Source organism: Tamandua tetradactyla, chromosome 23 (assembly GCF_023851605.1).
Source record: "Tamandua tetradactyla isolate mTamTet1 chromosome 23, mTamTet1.pri, whole genome shotgun sequence".
Lineage (NCBI taxonomy): Eukaryota > Metazoa > Chordata > Mammalia > Pilosa > Myrmecophagidae > Tamandua > Tamandua tetradactyla.
Window position 1 is genome coordinate 42213484 of NC_135349.1, and position 21973 is coordinate 42235456.

Genomic DNA, 21973 nt, shown 5'->3' on the forward strand with positions numbered 1-21973 from the left:
CTATAAAAGCAGTATAATATTAAAGAAAATCTTGATGAAGAGTTTTGAGGAACCCTCTCACCTCAAACATCCAGCCTGATTTTATGTTTGCATATTACCTGTCAGGTCTAGTCATGTATCTTTTTAAAATTGAATCTTTCCTAACCAGTGCTTGATCAGTTGGGATTCTCTTATAATGAGTCACAGTCAATATCTGTCTTTTGTTTTTATAGGTTCCAAAGAAAGCTAATTTATCAGACTTTGAGCTGGAAGTAAGTTTTTTATATTATGTATGAGATCTCTTTGAGGGACCCACGATTTAAAAATGAGATATAATCTCTTAGTTCTCTTTTCCTTTTTTTGAGATTTTTGCATTTCTTGGTGACATTAGCATACCAGGTTTTTGTGCAGTGTTTATTGTGCTATTTTCTCACCCACGCTTATCTGTTTTCTTTGTTATTGCTTCTTAGTAGATGCTTTAAGGCCTTTAAAAATTTTTTTTAATGATCGCTTTGGCCTCACCCATTACGTTCTGGATGTGTAGTGTTTTTGTTTTTGAAAGCTGTATGATAAAGATAGTTATACTTAGATAACTGTTTTTCCGACAGAGGTGCTCTTAACCTGGTGGCTTACCGTGGATGAGTTTCAGGAGTTCTATGAATCCCCTGCAGTAATACGTAGAATTTTGAACATGTATTTTTCTGGGGATGTTGATGTTTCCATTGGTTTTATTTTATTCTCAAATAGGTCTCTGACGAACACTTGAAAATCAGCATCAGTCAGATGGATGTTTATGTTTGACTTTGTTCGGGGTTCCTGTTTCATTAGAATCCGCTAGTGATGCATTTACTTTAAAAATAACAGGAAGGAGCCATTGTCTTGTTTTCCCAGGCTCCTTTCTGGTTGGGTTATTCTTGCACCTTATTCCATGCTGGTTCCAGGTGTCTTTTCTTCTTGACTGATGGAAACCACTATGTCAAACCAGAGTTACCCATCGCCCACCTCTCTTATATGTGCTGCATAGGAGCTAGACCTTCAAAATTCCAGTTGGGAAAATAGGCATTTTTATTATATTTGGAAGCAAGGTTTGATTTGACTATAGGATCTTGACGTTGTAAAGGGTAATACATTTCAGAAAATGTCTTAAGTCCTAAAAGAATTAATTTGAAATTGGATACATTCTTGTGTGTTTAAACACAGGAGTAGGGAAACGTTTAGCTATTGAGATAAATATTATGGAACCAGTTTACTGTGAAGTCTTCATTTTAGTAAAAATTATTTCATATTTAGTAAAACTTAATTTCGTTTAGGTGGATTATAGCTAAACTTTAGTATAGTTAAGATAACTTTGGGTTTTAGGTGTCATTGACCCATCTACTGACATGTTTTCTTTCTTTTCTTTAGGTATCCCAAAGGTATTCATGTTGAGACTTTAGAAACTGAAAAGGTAACCCCAACAATTATCCAGGGCCCATGTTAAAGATATGCAATGATATGTCAGTATGTTGAAAGTCCGAATTTCAACCTATGAGCTGGGTGACCTTGGACAAGTCATTTAACCTATCTAAAACTTGCTTCCCCCGTTTGTAGATTGAGGGTGATGATGAAGCTAATCAGCTATACCTATCTCATAGGTTTTTTAATGGTGATCCAGAAGTGAACATGCTTTGTAAACTTAAAAGTATGGGTGTCATTTCATGATCTTACTATGACAGAAACTGTAATGGTGCACATGAAAAGAAAAAAGCTTTGTGTTATGTGAGCAGTAAAATTAAATGTTGGAATCTGGGTCATAAGCAGAGTCATCATCATGTATTCCTAAGGGACTTCATAGAGCTGTGATGAGTAATGAGTGGGTTCTTTTGCAAGTATTGAGAATTTTACCATTTAGTTTTTTCTTTTAGGTCAGATACCAAATTAAATAAGAGATTGAATAAGTTAAAAAACAATCTTGCTAGAAGATACGTCTCAAACTTTGACATATAATATGGTTCTGTGTTGTGTTTAATTGATATGTGAATAACAGGAAATATATAAAAAAGAGGGTTCTAGTTTCCTGGGAAGTTTTCAGAAATTTCAGGATAATTTTATATCAATAAATTTATAGGAGTAGTTTAAAACTAATTATATAGAAATTTAAGTTCACATACAATGTGACTTTTTAGTCACTCTTCATCATATATGGTGTCTTATTCTCAAAGTCTGTTGATGCTTTTAACTGACTTCTTTTAGGTGGAGTTAATAAACCAAGGGAAAATGTGCAGAGCCAAATTTCAATTTGTTATTTTTCTATTTGTTATTTATCAACTCACCTTTGGTGGCATTTCAAAGTACTTCTTGCTGTATTTGGCCCATGAAGGACTGTGCAGTGATTAAAAAAACTTCTAATACTAGCAGGATTCTAAATTCTTGTGAATCAAGCTGCTTCCTGAGAATATTATACCTACTTTATGTCTTTTAGAAAGAGCGGTATATAGTTATAAGTAAAGTAGATGAAGAAGAGCGCAGAAGAAGAGAGCAGCAAAAACATGCTAAAGAACAGGTAACTGGGGGTATATTAATTTCTTTTGGGCAATAAATAATCGCATAGGTACTGATTTCTTTTTTTCTTTGTACTATTTCAAATCTAGATCATTTGTTTGCATTCAATTTAATATCTAGTTTTCAACCACAGAATTGATTAGGTAGAAAAGTGTAGATTAGATGAGAGGAAGTTAAGGTTAAGCATTTAGACATAGCCAACAAAGTGAGTCTGATTTCACGATTGAGCAATCTCTATTTATAGGAGCAGTCTTGAAGAAAGTATCCTTGATTGTGATTTGATTGTGTGTCACTGAGCTTCATTACCCATGAACTTAACATTGCCATGTTTTAACTTTAACATGTGTAAAACACATGTTTTAACATGTGTTAAAACAAATACTAGTTTTTCCAAAATCCAGTTAAGAACATCTGATCCAACAGATCAGGGTGACATGTACAGCTTTGCATTGCTGGACCATCACCCTGGTGGCTGTGTGGTGTATAGATTCACATGGATAGACTGAATATAGGGGCACCAGTTAAGCTGTGGAGTAACCTACCTAAAAGATAGTAACCCAGAATGGAAATGTTTAGTAGGTATTTTCATTGGAATCTGTGATTGGATGTGGGTGGTGAAAGAGGCTGGGGAAAGAAGGGAGATGCCCAAGTCAGGAATTTGAGCAGTTGGGTAGATTGTGGTCAGGTCACTTAAATGGAGTGGACTGGAGTGAGGTGGGCAGAGGTTGGGAGGGAGGCAGGGTGGACACAGAAGGGGGAGGCGCAAGAGTGGATGTGGGTACATCACAAGCTCATACGAATAAGACAAGGCAACATTAAGCCCAAGGCCTGACTTACTCAACTGGTAAAGATATAATGTGCCACTTTTAGATTTAGAAAGTTAATTACTTACATAGAGAAAGGAAGATGAGCCAGTGGTGCCATCTCCCTGTGGTCAAGTGTATTACATGCTCTAGAGAAGTAAAGATAAGGGCAGAGATACGGCCATTGGATTTAGCCTAGGCATGGTTTTAAGGACATGAGCAGTTTCAGTCAACTGGAAAGTGACAGTGAAGCCAGAGAGCAGAGCGCTGAGAGTAAGTCGGAGCTGAACTGGCACTAGTGAATGGGAAGAACTCTTTCAAGCAGTTGCACTGCAAGGACATAAGGAGTAGGGGGCGGTAGTTGGGTGGGGGTTAGAGTTGAGGAAGAGTTTTCAAGATAGGAGAGACACTTGAGCCCATTTAAATCTCAGTGGGAAGGAAATAGAAGAAAATGGGTGGGGTGAGTCTCAAAGCACTATGTTGTAAAAGAATTTAGGAAAAAAAGCATTTTATCAAGGAAAAAATTAAGGAATTACAAAAAATGCTTGATTTGATCAGTAAACTGCTGAAAGTTTCCTCAGAGTTTAATGCAGTATTAAATTTAGCCAACAGATGGCAGCTTTTTTAGTTTTTTTATTTTTTTACATGGGCAGGCACCGGGAATTGAACCCGGGTCCTCGGGCATGGCAGGCAAGCATTCTTACCTGCTGAGCCACCGTGGTCCGCCCTTGTTTTTGAAGCCATTTTATTGAGACAAATTCGAACACCATACAATCTGTCTAAAGTATGCAATCAGTGTCTTCTAGTATATTCACAGAGTTGTGCATTCATCACCACAGTCAGTTTTAAAACATTTTTACCTTGAAGAGAGTTGACTGTGTTGTACAGTCCCATGTTTCACCCTCTGGCTTTCCTTCCAGTGACATAACATAACCCTAAACTTTCTCTTTCTGCACCTATGCATCATCTTTGCTAATTATAGTCATTATAATGTGCTAATCCATTTCCATACATAATCAACTCTATTATATATTCTGTATAAATTAAGCATCAGCTCCCATCCCCTGCCCCTATTCTATCTTCATGTAATATATATTCTAGATATTAATACTGAGTTTGTTAGTTACACTTAGTTTTTATTAGTGAGGTCCTACAATATTTGTCCTTTTGCATCTGACTTATTTTATTCAATATAATGTCCTCAAGGTTCATCAGCATAGTCTCTGGTGTTATGACTTCATTTCTTCTTGCAGCTGCATATTCATTGTATGTATGTACTACATTTTGTTTATTTATTCATTCTTTGATGGACACCTTAATGGTTTCCATCCTTTAGCAATTATAAATGATGCCGCTGTGTGCAAGTATCTGTCCGAGTCCCTGCTTTCAGTTCTTCTGAGCATATACCTACTTGCAGGATTGCTGGATCATATGGTAGTTCTTACTCAGCTTCCTGAAGAATTGCCAAGCTGTCGTCCCCAGTGGCAGTACCATTCTGTCTTCCCACCAATTGCGAATAAGTGCTCCTATTTCCCCATATCTTCTCCAACACTTCCAGTTTTCTGTTTTTTTTTTTTTAATAGTGGGCATTCTAATAGATACGAAGTGATATCTCATTGTAGTTTGGTTTACATTTCCGTCATAACTAGTGAAGTTGAACATCTTCTCATGTGCTTTTTAGCCATTAGTGTATCTTCTTTGGAAAAATGTTTATATCTTTTGTCCATTTTTAAAATTGGGTTGTTTGTCTTTATCATTGAGTTGTAGAATCTGTTTATATATCCTGGATATCAAACCATTATCACATATGTGGTGTCCAAATATTTTCTCCCATTGTAGGCTACCTTTTCAAAGTCCTTTGAAGCACAAAAATATTCATTTTGAGGAAGTCCTGTTTATGTTTTTTTCTTTCATTGTGCTTTGGGTGTAAGGTATAAGGAACCACCTACCACAAGATCTTTTTTTTTTTTTTAGTATTTTTATTGTAAACAACAAACAAACATACAAACATTCTTGACATGGTTACAATTGGTGGCTCAGAATATCATCACATAGTAGTTTATTCAGCACCATGATAATTTTTTTGAGCATTTGCATCTCCACCAAAAGAAATAAAAGAGAAAAAAGAAAAAATTCATACATACCATACCCCTCACCCCTCCCTCATTGACCACTAGTATTTCAATCTCTCTATTTTTACCCTTTGTTACCCCTATTATTTATTTTTTTAATCTATATTTTTCACTCAGCTCTCCGTACTGTAGATAAAAGGAGCATCAGACACAAGGTTTTCACAATCACACAGTCATGTTGCAAAAGCTGTATCATTATACAATCATCTTCAGTAAACATGGCTATTAGAATACAGCTCTACAGTTTCCAGTACTTCCCTGAGACTAGCCATTCTAACACCATAAACTAAACTAAAACGGGGATATCTATATAATGCCTAAGAATAATTTCTAGGATAACTTCTAGACTGTTTGAAATCTCTCAGCCACAGACAGTTTATTTTATCTCATTTCTCTCTTTCCCCTTTTGGTCGAGACGTTTTTCTCAATTCCTTGATGCTGAGTCTCTAGCTTATCTTAGGATTTCTGTCCCATGTTGCCAGGAAGGGCAGTGAGTTCACATTGCCTTGTCAGCTGAGAGAGAGAGAATCCACAACTGAGTAACAAAAGAAGTTATCTTGGGGGTGATTCTTAGGCCTAATTTTAAGTAGGCTTAGCCTATCCTTTTCAGGGATAATTTTCATAGGTGCAAACCCCAAGATTGAGGGCTTGGCCTATTGATTTGGTTGTCCCCACTGCTTATGAGAATATCAGAAATTCTCCAAATGGGGAAGTTGAATTTTTCCCCCTTTCTCCCCATTCCCCCAAGGGGACTTTACAAATGCTTCTTTATACAGTATTCCTATCACTCTGGGATAAATCAGGGCATCATACTAACCTGGACAAACCAACAAAATCTCATGCCTTATTCAAGGTTCCATGTACTTATGGTGTTCAGCTAAACTGTCCATATAAGTTAAATTAGAAAATGCACTAGTCAAAATATAAATTTTGCACCAAATAAACATTTCTTGCTTTAGTCTCACACAGGAATTGAAGTTTTAAAATATGAATGACCTTTTCAACACCTTGCAATATTGACATTCCTTTGTTCTTCCTCATGCAAAAACATTTTTAAATTTGTACATTTAGTCACTATCATTGTACACTCTAGGCATTCCTAAATTATGCCATCTCAGTCTTTTTCATCTGTCTTTCCTTCTGGTTTCATATGTGCCCCCAGCCCTTCTCCCTCTATCATTCTGAAATTCAGCTTCATTCAGTGTACTTACATTATTGTGCTAAAATTGGGTAGTATTGTGCTATCCATTTCTGAATTTTTACAGTCAGTCCTGTTGCACAGTCTGTTTCTCTTCATCACCAATTACCCAATCTCTACTCTATTTCTGTCTCCTAATAACCTGTCTTCTTAACTGAAATTCTTCAAGTTTCCTCATTAATGCTAGTTCGTATCAGTGAGACCATACAGTATTTAAGTATTTGTCCTTTTGTTTCTGTCTAATTTCACTCAGCATAACATCCTCAAGGTCCATCCACGTTCTTACACGCTTCATGACTTTATTCTGTCTTATAGCTGTGTAATATTCCATCATATGTATATACTGCAGCTTGTTTAGCTATCTGTTGATGGACATTTAGGCTGTTTCCATCTTTTGGCAATTGTAAATAATACTGCTGTAAACATTGGTGTACAAATGTCTGTTTGTGTCCTTGCCCTCATGTCCTCTGAGTAAATACCTAACAATGGGATTGCTGAATCATATGGCAATTCTGTGCTTAGCTTCCTGAGGAACTGCCAAACTGCCTTCCACAGCAGTTGTACCATTTTACATTCCCTCCAACAGTGGATAAGTGTGCCTCTTTCTCCACATCCTCTCCAGCACTTGCTCGTTTTCTATTTTTTTGTTAAGGGCCATTCTAGTGGGTGTCAGATGATATCTCATTGTGGTTTTCCTTAATAGCCAGGCAAGTTGAGCATCTTTTCATGTGCCTCCTTGTACCCATTTGTATTTCTTCTTCTGAGCAGTGTCTTTTGCCCATTTTGTAATTAGGTTGTTTGTCTTTTTATTGTTGAATTGAACAGTCTCTTTATTTATTTTGGATACTAGACCCTTATCTGATAAGTGGTTTCCAAAATCTGTCTCCCATTGTATAAGCTGTCTTTTTTTCTTTCTTGACAGAGTTCTTTGATGCACGAAAGTGTTTAATTTTGAGGAGTCCCCATTTATCTATTTATTTCTTCAGTGCTCATGCTGTGGGTGTAAGATCTAGGAAGCTGCCTATTGTAACAAGTTTTATAAGATATTTCCCTACAGTTTCTTTTTTTTTATTAATTTTTAAGTTTTTTTAAAAAAATTACAAGAAAGAAACACAAACATTCTTAATATATGATCATTCTGTTCTACATATATAATCAGTAATTCATAATATCATCACATAGTTGCATGTTCATCATCCTGATCATTTCTTAGAATATTTGCGTCGATTCAGAAAAAGAAATAAAAAGACAACAGAAAAATAAAACGAAAACAGAAAAAAAAAATTATACATACCATACCCCTTACCCCTCTCTTTCATTGATCACTAGCATTTCAAACTAAATTTATTTTAACATTTGTTCCCCCTATTATTTATTTTTATTCCATATGCTCTACCATCTGTTGACATGGTAGATAAAAGAAGGATCAGACACAAGGTTTTCACAATCACACAATCCCATTGTGAAAGCTATATCATTATGCAGTCATCATCAAGAAACATGGCTACTGGAACACAGCTCTACATTTTCAGGCAGTTCCCTCCAGCCTCTCTGTTATATCTTGGATAACAAGGTGATATGTACTTAATGCGTTAAGAATAACCTCCAGGATAGTCTCTCAACTCTGTTTTGAATCTCAGCCATCGACACTTTGTCTCATTTCACTCTTCCCCATTTTGGTCGAGAAGGTTTTCTCAATCCCTTGATGCTGAGTCTTAGCTCATTCTAGGGTTTTTCTCAATCCCTTGATGTTGAGTCTCAGCTCATTGTAGGATTTCTGTCCCACGTTGCCAGGAAGGGCCGCACCCCTGGGAGTCATGTCCCACATAGACAGGGGGAGGGTGGTGAGTTTGCTTGTTGTGTTGGCTGGAGAGAGAGGCCACATCTGAGCAACAAAAGAGGTTCTCTTGGGGGTGACTCTTAGGCTTAATTTTAAGTAGGCTTGACCTATCCTTTGTGGGGTTAAGTTTCATATGAACAAACCCCAAGACTGGGGGCTCAGCCTATAGCTTTGGTTGTCCACACTGCTTGTGAGAATATCAAGAATTCAACTTGGGGAAGTTGAATTTTCCCCCATTCTCACCATTCCCCTAAGGGGACTTTGCAAATACATTTCCACTCACTGATCAAATCACTCTGGGATTCATCAGGGCATCACTCTGAACAAAACAACAAAATCTCATGTCCCACGCAAGGTTCCATGTACTTATGTTATTCAACCAAGCTATCAACATAAGTTATATTAGGAAATGCACTAGTCAAAATATAAATTTTGTAACAAATAAACATTTTTTGCTTTAGTCTCACACAAGTTGAAATTTTAAAGTATTAATTACCATCTATTTTCAGCACCCTGTAGGAATGACATTCCTTTGTTCTTCCTCATGCAAAAATGTTTTTTAAATTTGTACATTTAGTCACTATCATTATACACTCTAGGCATTCCTAGATTATACCATCCCAATCTTTATCGTCTATCTTTCTTTCTGATTTCATTTATGCCCCCAGCCCTCCTCCCTCTATCATTCTCACATTCAGCTTCATTCAGTGTTTTAACATAATTGTATTACAGTTAGGTAGTATTTTGCACTCCATTTCTGAGTTTTTATATTCAGTCGTGTTGCACAATCTGTATCCCTTCAGCTCCAATTACCCAATATCTTACCCTTTTTCTATCTCCTGATGGTCTCTGTTACCAAAGAAATATTCCGAGTTTATTCACTAATGTCAGTTCATATCAGTGAGACCATGCAGTATTTGTCCTTTTGTCTAATCTCACTCAGTATAATGTCTTTAAGGTCCATCCATGTTGTTACATACTTCATAACTTTATTCTGTTTACAGCTGCATAATATTCCATTGTATGTATGTATCACAGTTTGTTTAGCCACTTGTCTGTTGATGGACATTTTGGCTGTTTCTATCTCTTGGTAATTGTAAATAATACTGCTATAAACATTGGTGTGCAAATGTCCGTTTGTGTTCCCTACAGTTTCTTATAAAAGTTTTATGGTCTTAACTCTAAAGTTCAGGTCTTTGATTCCTTTTGAGTTAATTTTTATATAAGCTATGAGATATGGCTCCCTTTTCCTTTGCATATGGATACCCAGTTCTCCAAGCATCATTTTTTTTTTTTAATTAAAAAAAGAATTAACAAAACAATTAGAAATCATTCCAATCTACATGTACAATCAGTAATTCTTAATAACATCACATAGTTGCATATTCATCATTTCTTAGTACATTTGCATCGATTCAGAAAAAGAAACAAAAAGACAACAGAATAAGATTTAAAACAATAATAGAAAGAAAAAAAACAAAACAAAAACAAAAAACCTATACCTCACATGCAGCTTCATTCAGTGTTTTAACATAATTGCATTACAATTGGGTAGTATTGTGCTGTCCATTTCTGAGTCTCCACATCCAGTCCCGTTGCACAGTCTGTATCCCTTCATCTCCAATTATCCCTTCTCTTTTTTTTTTTTTTTTTAATTAACGGAAAAAAAGAAATTAACCCAACATTTAGAGATCATACCATTCTACACATGCAATCATTAATTCTTAAGATCATCACATAGCTGCATGATCATCATTTCTTAGTACATTTGCATTGGTTTAGAAGAACTAGCAACATAACCGAAAAAGATATAGAATGTTAATATAGAGAAAAAAATAAAAGTAATAATAGTAAAATCAAAACAAAACAACACAAAACAAAACAAAAACCTATAGCTCAGATGCAGCTTCATTCAGTGTTTTAACATGATTACTTTACAATTAGGTATTATTGTGCTGTCCATTTTTGAGTTTTTGTATCTAGTCCTGTTGCACAGTCTGTATCCCTTCAGCTTCAATTACCCATTGTCTTACCCTGTTTCTAACTCCTGCTGAACTCTGTTACCAATGACATATTTCAAGTTTATTCTCGAATGTCCGTTCACATCAGTGGGACCATACAGTATTTGTCCTTTAGTTTTTGGCTGGATTCACTCAGCATAATATTCTCTAGGTCCATCCATGTTATTACATGGTTCATAAGTTTATCTTGTCTTAAAGCTGCATAATATTCCATCGTATGTATATACCACAGTTTGTTTAGCCACTCTTCTGTTGATGGAGATTTTGGCTGTTTCCATCTCTTTGCAATTGTAAATAATGCTGCTATAAACATTGGTGTGCAAATGTCCGTTTGTGTCTTTGCCCTTAAGTCCTTTGAGTAGATACCTAGCAATGGTATTGCTGGGTCGTATGGCAATTCTATATTCAGCTTTTTGAGGAACCGCCAAACTGCCTTCCACAGTGGTTGCACCCTTTGACATTCCCACCAACAGTGGATAAGTGTGCCTCTTTCTCCGCATCCTCTCCAGCACTTGTCATTTTCTGTTTTGTTGATAATGGCCATTCTGGTGGGTGTGAGATGATATCTCATTGTGGTTTTGATTTGCATTTCTCTAATGGCCAGGGACATTGAGCATCTCTTCATGTGCCTCTTGGCCATCCGTATTTCCTCTTCTGAGAGGTGTCTGTTCAAGTCTTTTTCCCATTTTGTAATTGGGTTGGCTGTCTTTTTGTTGTTGAGTTGAACAATCTCTTTATAAATTCTGGATACTAGACCTTTATCTGATATATCATTTCCAAATATTGTCTCCCATTGTGAAGGCTGTCTTTCTACTTTCTTGATGAAGTTCTTTGATGCACAAAAGTGTTTAATTTTGAGGAGTTCCCATTTATTTATTTCCTTCTTCAGTGCTCTTGCTTTAGGTTTAAGGTCCATAAAACCGCCTCCTGTTGTAAGATCCATAAGATATCTCCCAACATTTTCCTCTAACTGTTTTATGGTCTTAGACCTAATGTTTAGATCTTTGATCCATTTTGAGTTAACTTTTGTATAGGGTGTGAGAGATGGGTCTTCTTTCATTCTTTTGCATATGGATATCCAGTTCTCTAGGCACCATTTATTGAAGAGACTGCTCTGTCCCAGGTGAGTTGGCTTGACTGCCTTATCAAAGATCAAATGTCCATAGATGAGAGGGTCTATATCTGAGCACTCTATTCGATTCCATTGGTCGATATATCTATCTTTATGCCAATACCATGCTGTTTTGACCACTGTGGCTTCATAATATGCCTTAAAGTCAGGCAGCGCGAGACCTCCAGCTTCGTTTTTTTTCCTCAAGATGTTTTTAGCAATTCGGGGCACCTCCAAGCATCATTTATTGAAGCAGCTACTCTGTCCCGGGTGAGTTGGCTTGGCTGTTTTATCAAAGATCAGTTGTCTATATCTGAACACTCTATTCGATTCCATTGGTCAGTTTATCTGTCTTTATGCCAGTACCATGCTGTTTTGACCATGGTAGCTTTGTAATATACCTTAAAGTTAGGGACCATGAGACCTCTGATTTCATTTTTCTTTCTCAAGGTATTTTTAGCTATTCAGAGAACCCTGCCCTTCCAGATAAATTTAGGTATTGGTTTTTCTATTTCTGCAAAGTAAGTTTTAATTGGTATTGCATAGATCTATAAATCAATTTAGGTGGAATTTACATCTTAACTATATTTAGTATTCCAATCCATGACCACAGTGTGCCCTTCCATTTATTTAGGTTTTCTGTGGTTTCTTTTACCAGTCTCTTCTAGTTTCCTTTGTACAGGTCTTTTGTATCCTTAGTTAAATTTATTCCCAAATATTTTGTTCTTTTGGTTGCATTTGTGGATGGAATTTTTTTCTTGATTTCCTCTTCAGATTGCTCATTACTCATGTATGTACTACAGATTTTGAGTGTTTAATCTTGTACCCTGCCACTTTGCTCTACTCATTTATTAGCTCTAGTAGTTTTGCTGTGGATTTTTCAGTGTTTCTGACATATAGTATATCATCTGCAAAAAGAGTTTTAATTCTTCCTTTCCAATTTTGATGCCTTTTATTTCTTTTTCTTGTCTAATTGTTCTGGCGAGAACTTCCAGCACAATGTTGAATAACAATGGTTACAGTGGTTATCCTTGTCATGTTCCTGATCTTAGCGGAAGGGCTTTCAGTCTTTCCCCATTTAGGGTAATGTTAACTGGACGATTTTCATATATTCCCTTTATCATGTTGAGAAAATTCCCTTCTATTCGTATCCGCTGAGGTGGTTTCAACAAGAAAGGATGTTGAATTTTGTCAAATGCCTTTCCTGCATCAATCAAGATGATCATGTGGTTTTTCTGATTTTGTTTGTTGATATAGTGTATTAGATTAATTGATTTTCTTATATTGAACCATCCTTGCATACCTCGAATAAATCCCATTTGGTCATGGTGTATAATTCTTTTTATGTGCTGCTGGATTTGATGTGCAAGAATTTAAAAAAAAATTTTTTTTTAAATAACAAAAAAACCAAACACAAACATTCTTAACTTTTGATAATTCCATTCTACATATATAATCAGTAATTGACAGTATCATGACATAGTTGCATATGTATCATCATGATCATTTCTTAGAACATTTGTATCTATTCAGAAAAAGAAATAAAAAGAAGACAGAAAAAAATTTATACATATCATACCCCTTACCCCTCCCTTTCACTGATCACTAGCATTTCAAGCTAAATTTATTTTAACATTTGTTCCCCCTATTATTTATAAAATAATAATTTATAAAAGGAGCATTAGACACAAGGTTTTCACAATCACATAGTCACATTGTGAAAGCTGTATTATTATACAATCATCATCAAGAAACATGGCTACTGGAACACAGCTCTACATTTTCAGGCAGTTCTCTCCAGCCTCTCCATTACATCTTGACTAACAAGGTGATATCTACTTAATGTGTAGGAATAACCTCCAGGATAACCTCTCGACTCTGTTTGGAATCTCTCAGCCATTGACACTTTATTTTGTCTCATTTCACTCTTCCCCCTTTTGGTCAAGAAGGTTTTCTCAATCCCTTGATGCTGAGTCTCAGCTCATTCTAGGGTTTCTGTCCCACGTTGCCAGGAAGGGCCACACCCCTGGGAGTCATGTCCCACGTAAACGGGGAGGGTGGTGAGTTTGCTTGTTGTGTTGGCTGGAGAGAGAGGCCATTGATGTGCAAGAATTTTGTTGAGGATTTTTGAACCTATATTCATTAGAGAGATTGGTCTATAATTTTCTTTTCATGTAGTATCTTTGCTGGCTTTGGTATGAGGGTGATGTTGGCTTCATAGAATGAGTTAAATAGCTTTCCCTCTTCAGTTTTTTTTGAAGAGTTTGAGCAATTCCTTTTTGGATGCTTGGTAGAATTCACATGTGAATCCATCTGGTCCTGGATATTTCTTTTTTGGGAGCTTTTTCGTGACTGATTCAGTCTCTTTACTTGTGATTGGTTTGTTGAGGTCATCTGTTTCTTCTCAAGATGATATTGGTTGTTCATGCCTTTCTAGGAAGTAGCCCATTTTATCTATGTTGCCTAGTTTATTAGGATAAAGTTGCTCATAGTATCCTCTCATTACCTCCTTTATTTCTGCAGGGTCAATGGTTTTGTCCCCTGTTCCATTTCTGATTTTATTTATTTGCATCCTCTATCTTTTTCTTTTTGTCAGCTTTGCTGAGGGTTCATCAATTTTATTGATTTTCTCAAAGAACCAGCTTCTGGTTTTGTTGATTTTCTCTGTTGTTTTCAGTTTCATTTAGTTTGTTCTAATATTGTTATTTCTTTCCTTTTGCTTGCTTTGAGGTTAGTTTGCTGTTCTTTCTCTAGTTCTTCCAGGTGAACAGTTAATTCCTCGATTTTTGTTCTTCTGTTATTAGGCATTTAAGGCAGTAAGTTTCCCTGTTAGCACTGCCTTTGCTGCATCCCATAAATTTTGATATGTTGTGTTTTCATTTTCATTTGCCTAGAGATATTTACTGATTTCTCTTGTAATAACTTCTTTCACCCGCTGGTTGTTTAAGAGTGTGTTGTTGAGCCTCCATATATTTGTCAATTTTCTGGCCCTCTTCCTGTTACTGATTTCCAATTTCATTCCTTTATGATCTGAGGAAGTGTTTTGTATGATTTCCGTCTTTTTAAATTTATTGGAACTTGCTTTGTGACCCAGCATATATGGTCTATCCTTGAGAATGATCCGTGAGCACTTGAGAAGAAGGTGTATCCTACTCTTTTGGGGTGTAATGTTCTATAAATGTCTGTTAAGTCTAGTTAATTTATTGTATTATTCAAATTCTTTCTGTCTTTAATGATCCTCTGTTTAAATGCTCTATCCATTGATGAGAGCAGGGAACTGAAGTCTCTTGACTGTTATGGTAGGGGTGTCTATTTCTCTTTTCGTTTTTGTCTCATGTATTTTGTAGCACTCTGGCTCAGTGCAGAAATATTTATGATTGTGTGTCTTCTTGTTGAATTGTTCCTTTTATTAATACATAGTGTCCTTCTTTGTCTCTTTTAATTGTTTTACATTTGAAGTCTAATTTGTCAAATGTTAGTATAACTACTCCTGCTCTTTTCTGACTGTTGTTTGCATGAAATATCTTTTCCCAACCTTTCACTTTCAACCTGTGTTTGTCCTTGGGTCTATATACTATATACTGTAGACAGTATATAGATGGGTCCTGTTTTTTAACCCATTCTACCAGTCTATGTCTTTTGATTGAGGAGTTTAATCCATTAACATTTAGTGTTACTACTGTAAAGGCAATACTGTAAAGAAGAATTGTAAAGGCAATTCTTCCATTTTGCCTTTTGGATTTTATATCTCCTATCTAATTTTTTTCTCTATTTATCTTTACTTATAGTCTTCATTTCTACATTCTTCTGCATACCTCTCTCTCCTGCCTTTTCCTATCTGTCTCTAGTGCTCCCTTTAGTATTTCTTGCAGAGCTCGTCTCTTGGTCACAAATTCTTTCAGTGATTTTTTATCTGAAAATTTTAAAATTTCCCCCTCATTTTTGAAGAACAATTTTTCTGGATATAGAATTCTTGGTTGGCAGTTTTTCTCTTTTAGAATCTTAAATATATCATACCACTGTCTTCTGGCCTCCATGGTTTCTGCTGTGAAATCCACACATAGGCTTACTGTGCCTCCCTTGTATGGGATGGATTGCTTTTCATTTGCTGCTTTCAGAATTCTCTTTGACATCTGACATTCTGATTAGTAAGTGTCTTGGAGTATGTCTACTTGGATCTATTCTGTTTGGGGATGCTGCATTTCTTGGATCTGTAATTTTATGTCTTTCATAAGAGATGGAAGATTTTTCAGTGATGATTTCCTCCATTAGTCTTTCTCCTCCTTTTCCCTTCTCTTCTGCTTCTGGGAAACCCACAGCACAGATATCCGTGTGCTTCATGTTGTCATTGAATTCCCTGTGTCCCTGCTCATATTTTTCTGTTCTTTTCCCTACATTTTCTTTTGTGTGTCGGATTCCAGATGTCCAGTCCTTCAGTTCACTAATCCTTTCTTCTGCGTCTTCACATTTAACATTGTAGGTTTCAACTGTTGTTTTCATCTCTTCACCTGTGCCTTTCATTCCTATAAGTTCTGTGATTTGTTTTGTCCAAAATTCGATTTCTTTTTCTTTGCCCATTGCCTTTATATCCTCCCTCAACTTGTTGGTTTGATTTTTGATGCTATTTTACGTGTCTGTTCGAGTATCTTGAATTAGTTGTTTCAGCTCCTGTATCTCATTTGAATTGTTGGTTTGCTCCTTTGACTGGGCCTTATCTTCAATTTTCCTAACACGATTCTTTCTTTCTTTCTTTCTTTTTGCTGGCATCTAGGTATTTGATTTCCTTAATTTATTCTAGAGATTGTTTTCACTTTTACCTAGGATTTTCTTGCTGGGTGGCTTTGTTCTTTGTTTGTTCTTTGACATTCAGTTCAGCTCTAGTATAGGTTTTGTTTAATGGATCAGAATTTTTCAGTTCTTGTTTTTCTCTTTCTTGCTCTGCCTATATAGAGCCTTTTCTTTTCTTTTTTTTTTTCACTAGAAGGGTCTGCTTAGAGATTTTAGAACCCAGTCAGATTTTCCCAGACCATACTGACTCCTTCTCTGCAGGAAAGAGTCACCTGCGTTAGTTTTCCCTGAGGGTGAGACCCCTGTGACCATTGGGGAGTATTTGGAATAGCTTACTGGCTCTGGACACAGATACTTGTTTTGTTTTGTACCTTTCATTCCCATTCCCATAAGATCTATTTTTCTTTGCATGCTTTCAAATTCTTCTTTATGCCCACCCAGTGTCTTAGCCATCTCATTGAATTTGTTTAGGAAATTTGTTCAAACATCTTTGAGTAGTTGTTCTAGATTCTGTATCTCCTCCAACTTTTTTATTTGCCCCTTTGACTGGGCCACGTCTTCCTGTTTTGTAATATGGCTTATTTTTTGCCAATGTCTCGACATTGAATTATTTTGATGAGTTTACTCTGAAGATTGGAATCTCTTGTCGGAGCTTTTGTTGTTGATTGGATTTGTGTGACTGCTCTTCTTTGACATTTGATTCATCAGTATTACCCAACCAGGGCTAGGCCAGGGACCCCAGCTCCACAGGGCCCCAGGGAGAAGGTCTGGGGAAGATGCCTAAAAGCCTTGATTCCTGCTTCCCAAAGGTGCTCTTTCTTGGTCTGCCCAGCATATAGCCCTTTTCGCCCTAAAGCCCTTTGGGTGTCTTCCTATAGGTGTGCTTTCCTCGCCTGCCAACATATGGTGCTATTTGAAAACTTGTTCCCATCAGCCTTCGTAGGAGGAGATCGCCTTAGCTCCCTACTGACTCCAGACAGAGGTGTCTGGGTGGGGTGGGTTTAAACCATTGGTGGTCCCAGCATTCACACAGTGGTAAATCATGTCCCACCCTGTTCTTGGGGGTGGACCTCTGCTGTTCTTTCACTCTGGAGCTGCCTTTCCACCTGTCTTGAGACCAGAGAGTTGGATGCTTTCTACTCCAAGATTGGGGGATGGGCGTCAGGAGGTGGGGCTGAGGGGAGTTACACATATTATCTTACTGTAGCTTCTCTGTCTCTTGTCCTGCTCTGTTCTGGGTGTTGTAGAACATTCCCCCTGATCTCCATAGCCCCAGATTTGTTGTTGCAGACTGTTTCTGCCTGACCCCTCGTTGTTTCTCTGGGAGATGAGTGAGCTCACTCTCTCCCTAATCAGCCATCTTGGATCCGCCACAGCTTTTTAAAGTTTATGTTTTAAAGACACCTGAATAGTTAAAAAAATTTCAATAAATTATGTGAAGTGATGGGTAAACCTGAGGCACTTATGTTTCAGTAACTAATGAAGAATTTACCACTTACTTATCCTAATTACTAAACAGAAGAAAGGTATGTAGACAGATGACTTTCACATGCAGTGGTTTGGGATGATAGGTGTAAAGCATATAAAATTAAAGCCTCCTATTTGATACAAAATTTCAGTCCCCCCAGGTTTTAATTCATTCAAATAAGAAATATATGTACCTAAGTAATATATATATATTTTTTTAATTAGGAGGAACTGAATGATGCTGTGGGATTTTCTAGAGTCATTCATGCCATTGCTAATTCGGTAAGTGAACCAGGATGTTTTCTTTTTAAATTCCTGAACATAATGTTTAGCATGAAATGCTTAGTTACCATTTGGCCACATTTATAATTTTTACCTGGTTTGGTGGAAGAAGTTATAAATTCATGAAAATAGACTATCATTATAATACACTTGGTGAGACATCAGAATTGCCAAATCTTAGCTAAACAATTTGTCCAAAAGCTTTTTTTATAAAATGCGTAGGACTATATCATAAATCCTTATATGGCTGTATGAAACTACTGTTTATTATCCTCAAAGCCAGTAATATAATAAGAAAGTAAGGGATAAGGTAAGAAACAATCAGTTATTTGATAGGAGGTGTTTTGCTCCTAAAATAGAAGAATCCAGAGGATAAAAATAATTATGTGTATCTTTAATTCTTCTGCATAATTGTCACGGAGTCTTATTTTTGATAGCATTAATGATATTTTGTAAGTATTAAAAATGTGTTGGTCATTTGTATAAATAATCCAGCGGGTCTATGATTGATATGATAAATATCTTCCCTTGTTATGTTAAGTTTTTTATAGAGGCATCCACATTTTTCATAGAGAAACTGGGTCATGTTGTTGGTTGTTTCATGAATTCTGCATCTAAATCAGACTGCTTCCCAAGGTGGGATGCTAAATTGCCTGGAATCTAAAACTTTTCTTTTCCTTGAGCAGTTGGCCCCAGAACAATCTTCTTGTCTCTTAAATGCTAAGCTTCGCATCAGTGAACTATTAAGGCCAAAGACACCCTCTTCAGTGGCTGTCACATTACCAGAGGCAGGCCTATAAAAACAAGGGCATACTGCTTAATGTCATTTGGGGATGAATAGAACATATAGTGCATCATAAAGAAAGAGGGTTGGCTCATTAAGAATGCTTTCCCTAAGTAAATGAGGTAATTAGAATGGAAAAGGAGGTTGGATGACACTGGAGAGAAATAAATGTGTGCATGTCTTCAGAAATGGCTAAGAAAACAGATATCAAGAAAAGCAGACATGAATTTCATCACACTTGCGTTGTATTATACACTTTTAGCCAGCGGACTGTAAGTGATTTGTTTAACTGAGGCTGGCTCTAAAATACAGAGCTATGGGGCATCAGCTGGCTTTGCGCTCTCTTGCAACCATCATGACAGTTTGGTTAGCTTTGCTAAGACTGGACATTTATTTGCCATATCTTAACTTGTAATACCTGTTTGCTCTTACTTGCTTTGTCATCTTTCTTTGACAGAGTAATTCATAGTGTAGACTGACCATTTGTAGTTAATGTTACAAAGTAGACTACCAGATAACCCTATTTATTAGTGATCCAGACATTTAAAATTTTTCTCATATTTTAAAAAATATGAGTCTAGTTAAGCTCTTAGACATCCAGTAAATGGTAAACAAGCTCTTAAATACTTATATCATGCCAATTTTTTTCAATCTTTATTAGTAAATCTAATTTCTATAGTTTTAGCTTTTTATTTTGTGCTACTTTTATACTCATAGAAAAGTTGAAAAACAGTGTGGAGAGTTTCCGTATATCTCTCACTCAGTTAACCCTAATGTATAGCTATAGAACATTGGTCAGAACCAAGAAATTAACATGTGAACCAGGGACCTTATTTGACTTTCACCAGTTTTTCCATCAAGTCCCATTTCTATTCCACAGCTCTATCCAGGATCTCACATTGCATTTGATTTTTTCTTTAGTGTCCTGCAGTCTGTAACAGTCTTTCCTTGTCTTTCATAACTTGACCCTTTTTCAAAGTATTGAGTTATTTTGTCCACTGTCACTCACTTTGGGTTTGTCTGATGTTTTCACATGCCTGGACTGAGGATATGCATTTTTGGCAAGAATACCACAGAAATGATTCATGATGTTGACCTTGATCACTTGATGAAGGTGGTTTCTGCCAGGTTTCTACATTGTTAATATCCGGGAGAAGATATCTTGAGGCAATGCAAATCCTGTTTTTCCTTAAATCTTTATGCACTATTATTAGCATCCATCATCGGCAGATTTTGCCTGTAGTTATTATTTTGGTGCTGTAATGGTGAGTTTTTATTTCCCTCTTCCCTTCCACATTTGCTGTTTGTAAGGATGTCTTCTGTAAGGAAGAACTCTCTCTTCCCACTTCCGATTTGTTTATTTAATCTACTCTTTATGTATATCAGTATGGACACAGAGATATTTATTTTAGTCTGGTTTATTCTACTGGATTATAATCCAGCAGTTTCTTTAGTAATTTTGTTGTTCATATTATTCCAGCTTGACTGTTGGAGCTCCTTTCAGGTTGACTCCTATGTCCTTTGCACAAGCCCCTTCCTTTTTTGAGTACCTCCTTACTTTCTGACATCACAAGATATTTCAGGCTCATTTTTAATTTTGTCTGCCCCAGCTCTGGAATCAAGCCTTTCTCCCAGGAGCCCTGGTTCCTTTTATTGGAGAATGTTATTTAGAAACCAAAATCTGGGTACTAAATTACTACTGGGCTGTTATTGCTTTTAAGCCCTCTCAGTGGACGAAACTAGGAAATAACATACCTGTACCCACTTACATATACACATCTGTATTTCTGTCTCTTTCTCTGTATATGTGTTTAAAAATCATGCATTTTATTTCTAGCCGATTCTTTATTTGTGACTTCTTTTTCCAACAGTAAGAAGTCCAGTTCTACTTATCTACGTTACATGTATTTGTTTAAGCCTGGTATAAACTAGATTACAGTGTTTATGCATAGTTCTTTTTGTCTTTCACCTTACAGCATCTAGTCAAGATGCCTTTTTCCAAGGTAGTCTTCCCAGCCTCCTTCAGCATGGTTGTGTTAGTCATTTATAATGCAGTTAGTTCATTTATTAGTGTTTGTATTCTATTTTGGGTTTCCCTTTCGTCTTTTCTGTGGTTTCAATCAATACTTGCTTTTTTTTTAGCATTGGATAGATATTCAGAATATACATAAATCCTGAGCCCAAAGAACAGCTCTCTGTTAGATTTTGTAATATATCTTTTGTGAAGGATCATTTGTTTCAGAGAGTTATATTTAGCCTTGTGAATCAAAGAGCGTTACTCTGAAAACCCATTGGGATGTAATAAAAACCTCCACTGTAGTGACCTGATGCTTTGGGTGAAAATGGTGACTGCTGACTAGCTAAATCTGTGTTGATGTTTCATTTTGGGAAATTTAATTTTTCTCAAAAAGGAGTAAATTTTGACGTGGATGATGAAAATTCATTTTGTTTAATATGAGTAGATATTCGTTATTTTTACCTTTTAGCACTGTTGTGAATATATCTTTTTGAAAATAGGTAAGTTATTTTTAAAGAATACAGTCCAAACATATATATTTGGAGATTACACATTATTTGGTCGTTCAGGGCACTCAGCATTTCTAGATTTTACCTTTTTAAGTTGAGCTCTTCAGGCAAAATTTTAGCTACTTCTGATTCGTGAGGGTGTCAAGATTAATAAAAACCAGGCCAAGTATCGAAGGCCCTTTCCAGCATGAAAAAGTTAGAATAAGCATAGCCCAAATACCACCGAAGATTGGGAGAAAGATCAAAGGAGAAGACGGAGTTATAACAAAGAAGATAGGATTTAACAAATGAGTATGACTGCTGAATCATTAGATTGATGTTTTGTCTCCAGTGCTTTGGAGCCATTAGAAGGGAAAACCTAAAACTGTGGAACTCTACTCCATACCAAACTCTGAAGTCTATTCTACAACTTATTGTGGCGGTGTGCTTTGAAATTTATTGCTTTTCTGTATAAATGTTATTTTTCACAATAAAACAAAACAAAAAACAGACAACAAGAAA

The 21973-nt window shown here is 36.3% G+C and overlaps 1 protein-coding gene across 4 annotated transcripts in view; it reads left to right on the top strand.

Annotated features, from left to right (window-relative positions):
* PARN (poly(A)-specific ribonuclease) overlaps positions 1-21973 on the top strand; it is a 226455-nt gene that overhangs the window by 20680 nt on the left and 183802 nt on the right. For all 4 annotated transcript variants that reach the window (XM_077141739.1, XM_077141740.1, XM_077141737.1 and 1 more), the window contains exons 9-12: positions 213-251; positions 1384-1426; positions 2441-2521; positions 18106-18162. In XM_077141739.1, the coding sequence (XP_076997854.1) occupies positions 213-251; positions 1384-1426; positions 2441-2521; positions 18106-18162 (220 nt within the window). The remainder of the gene's footprint in view (positions 1-212; positions 252-1383; positions 1427-2440; positions 2522-18105; positions 18163-21973) is intronic.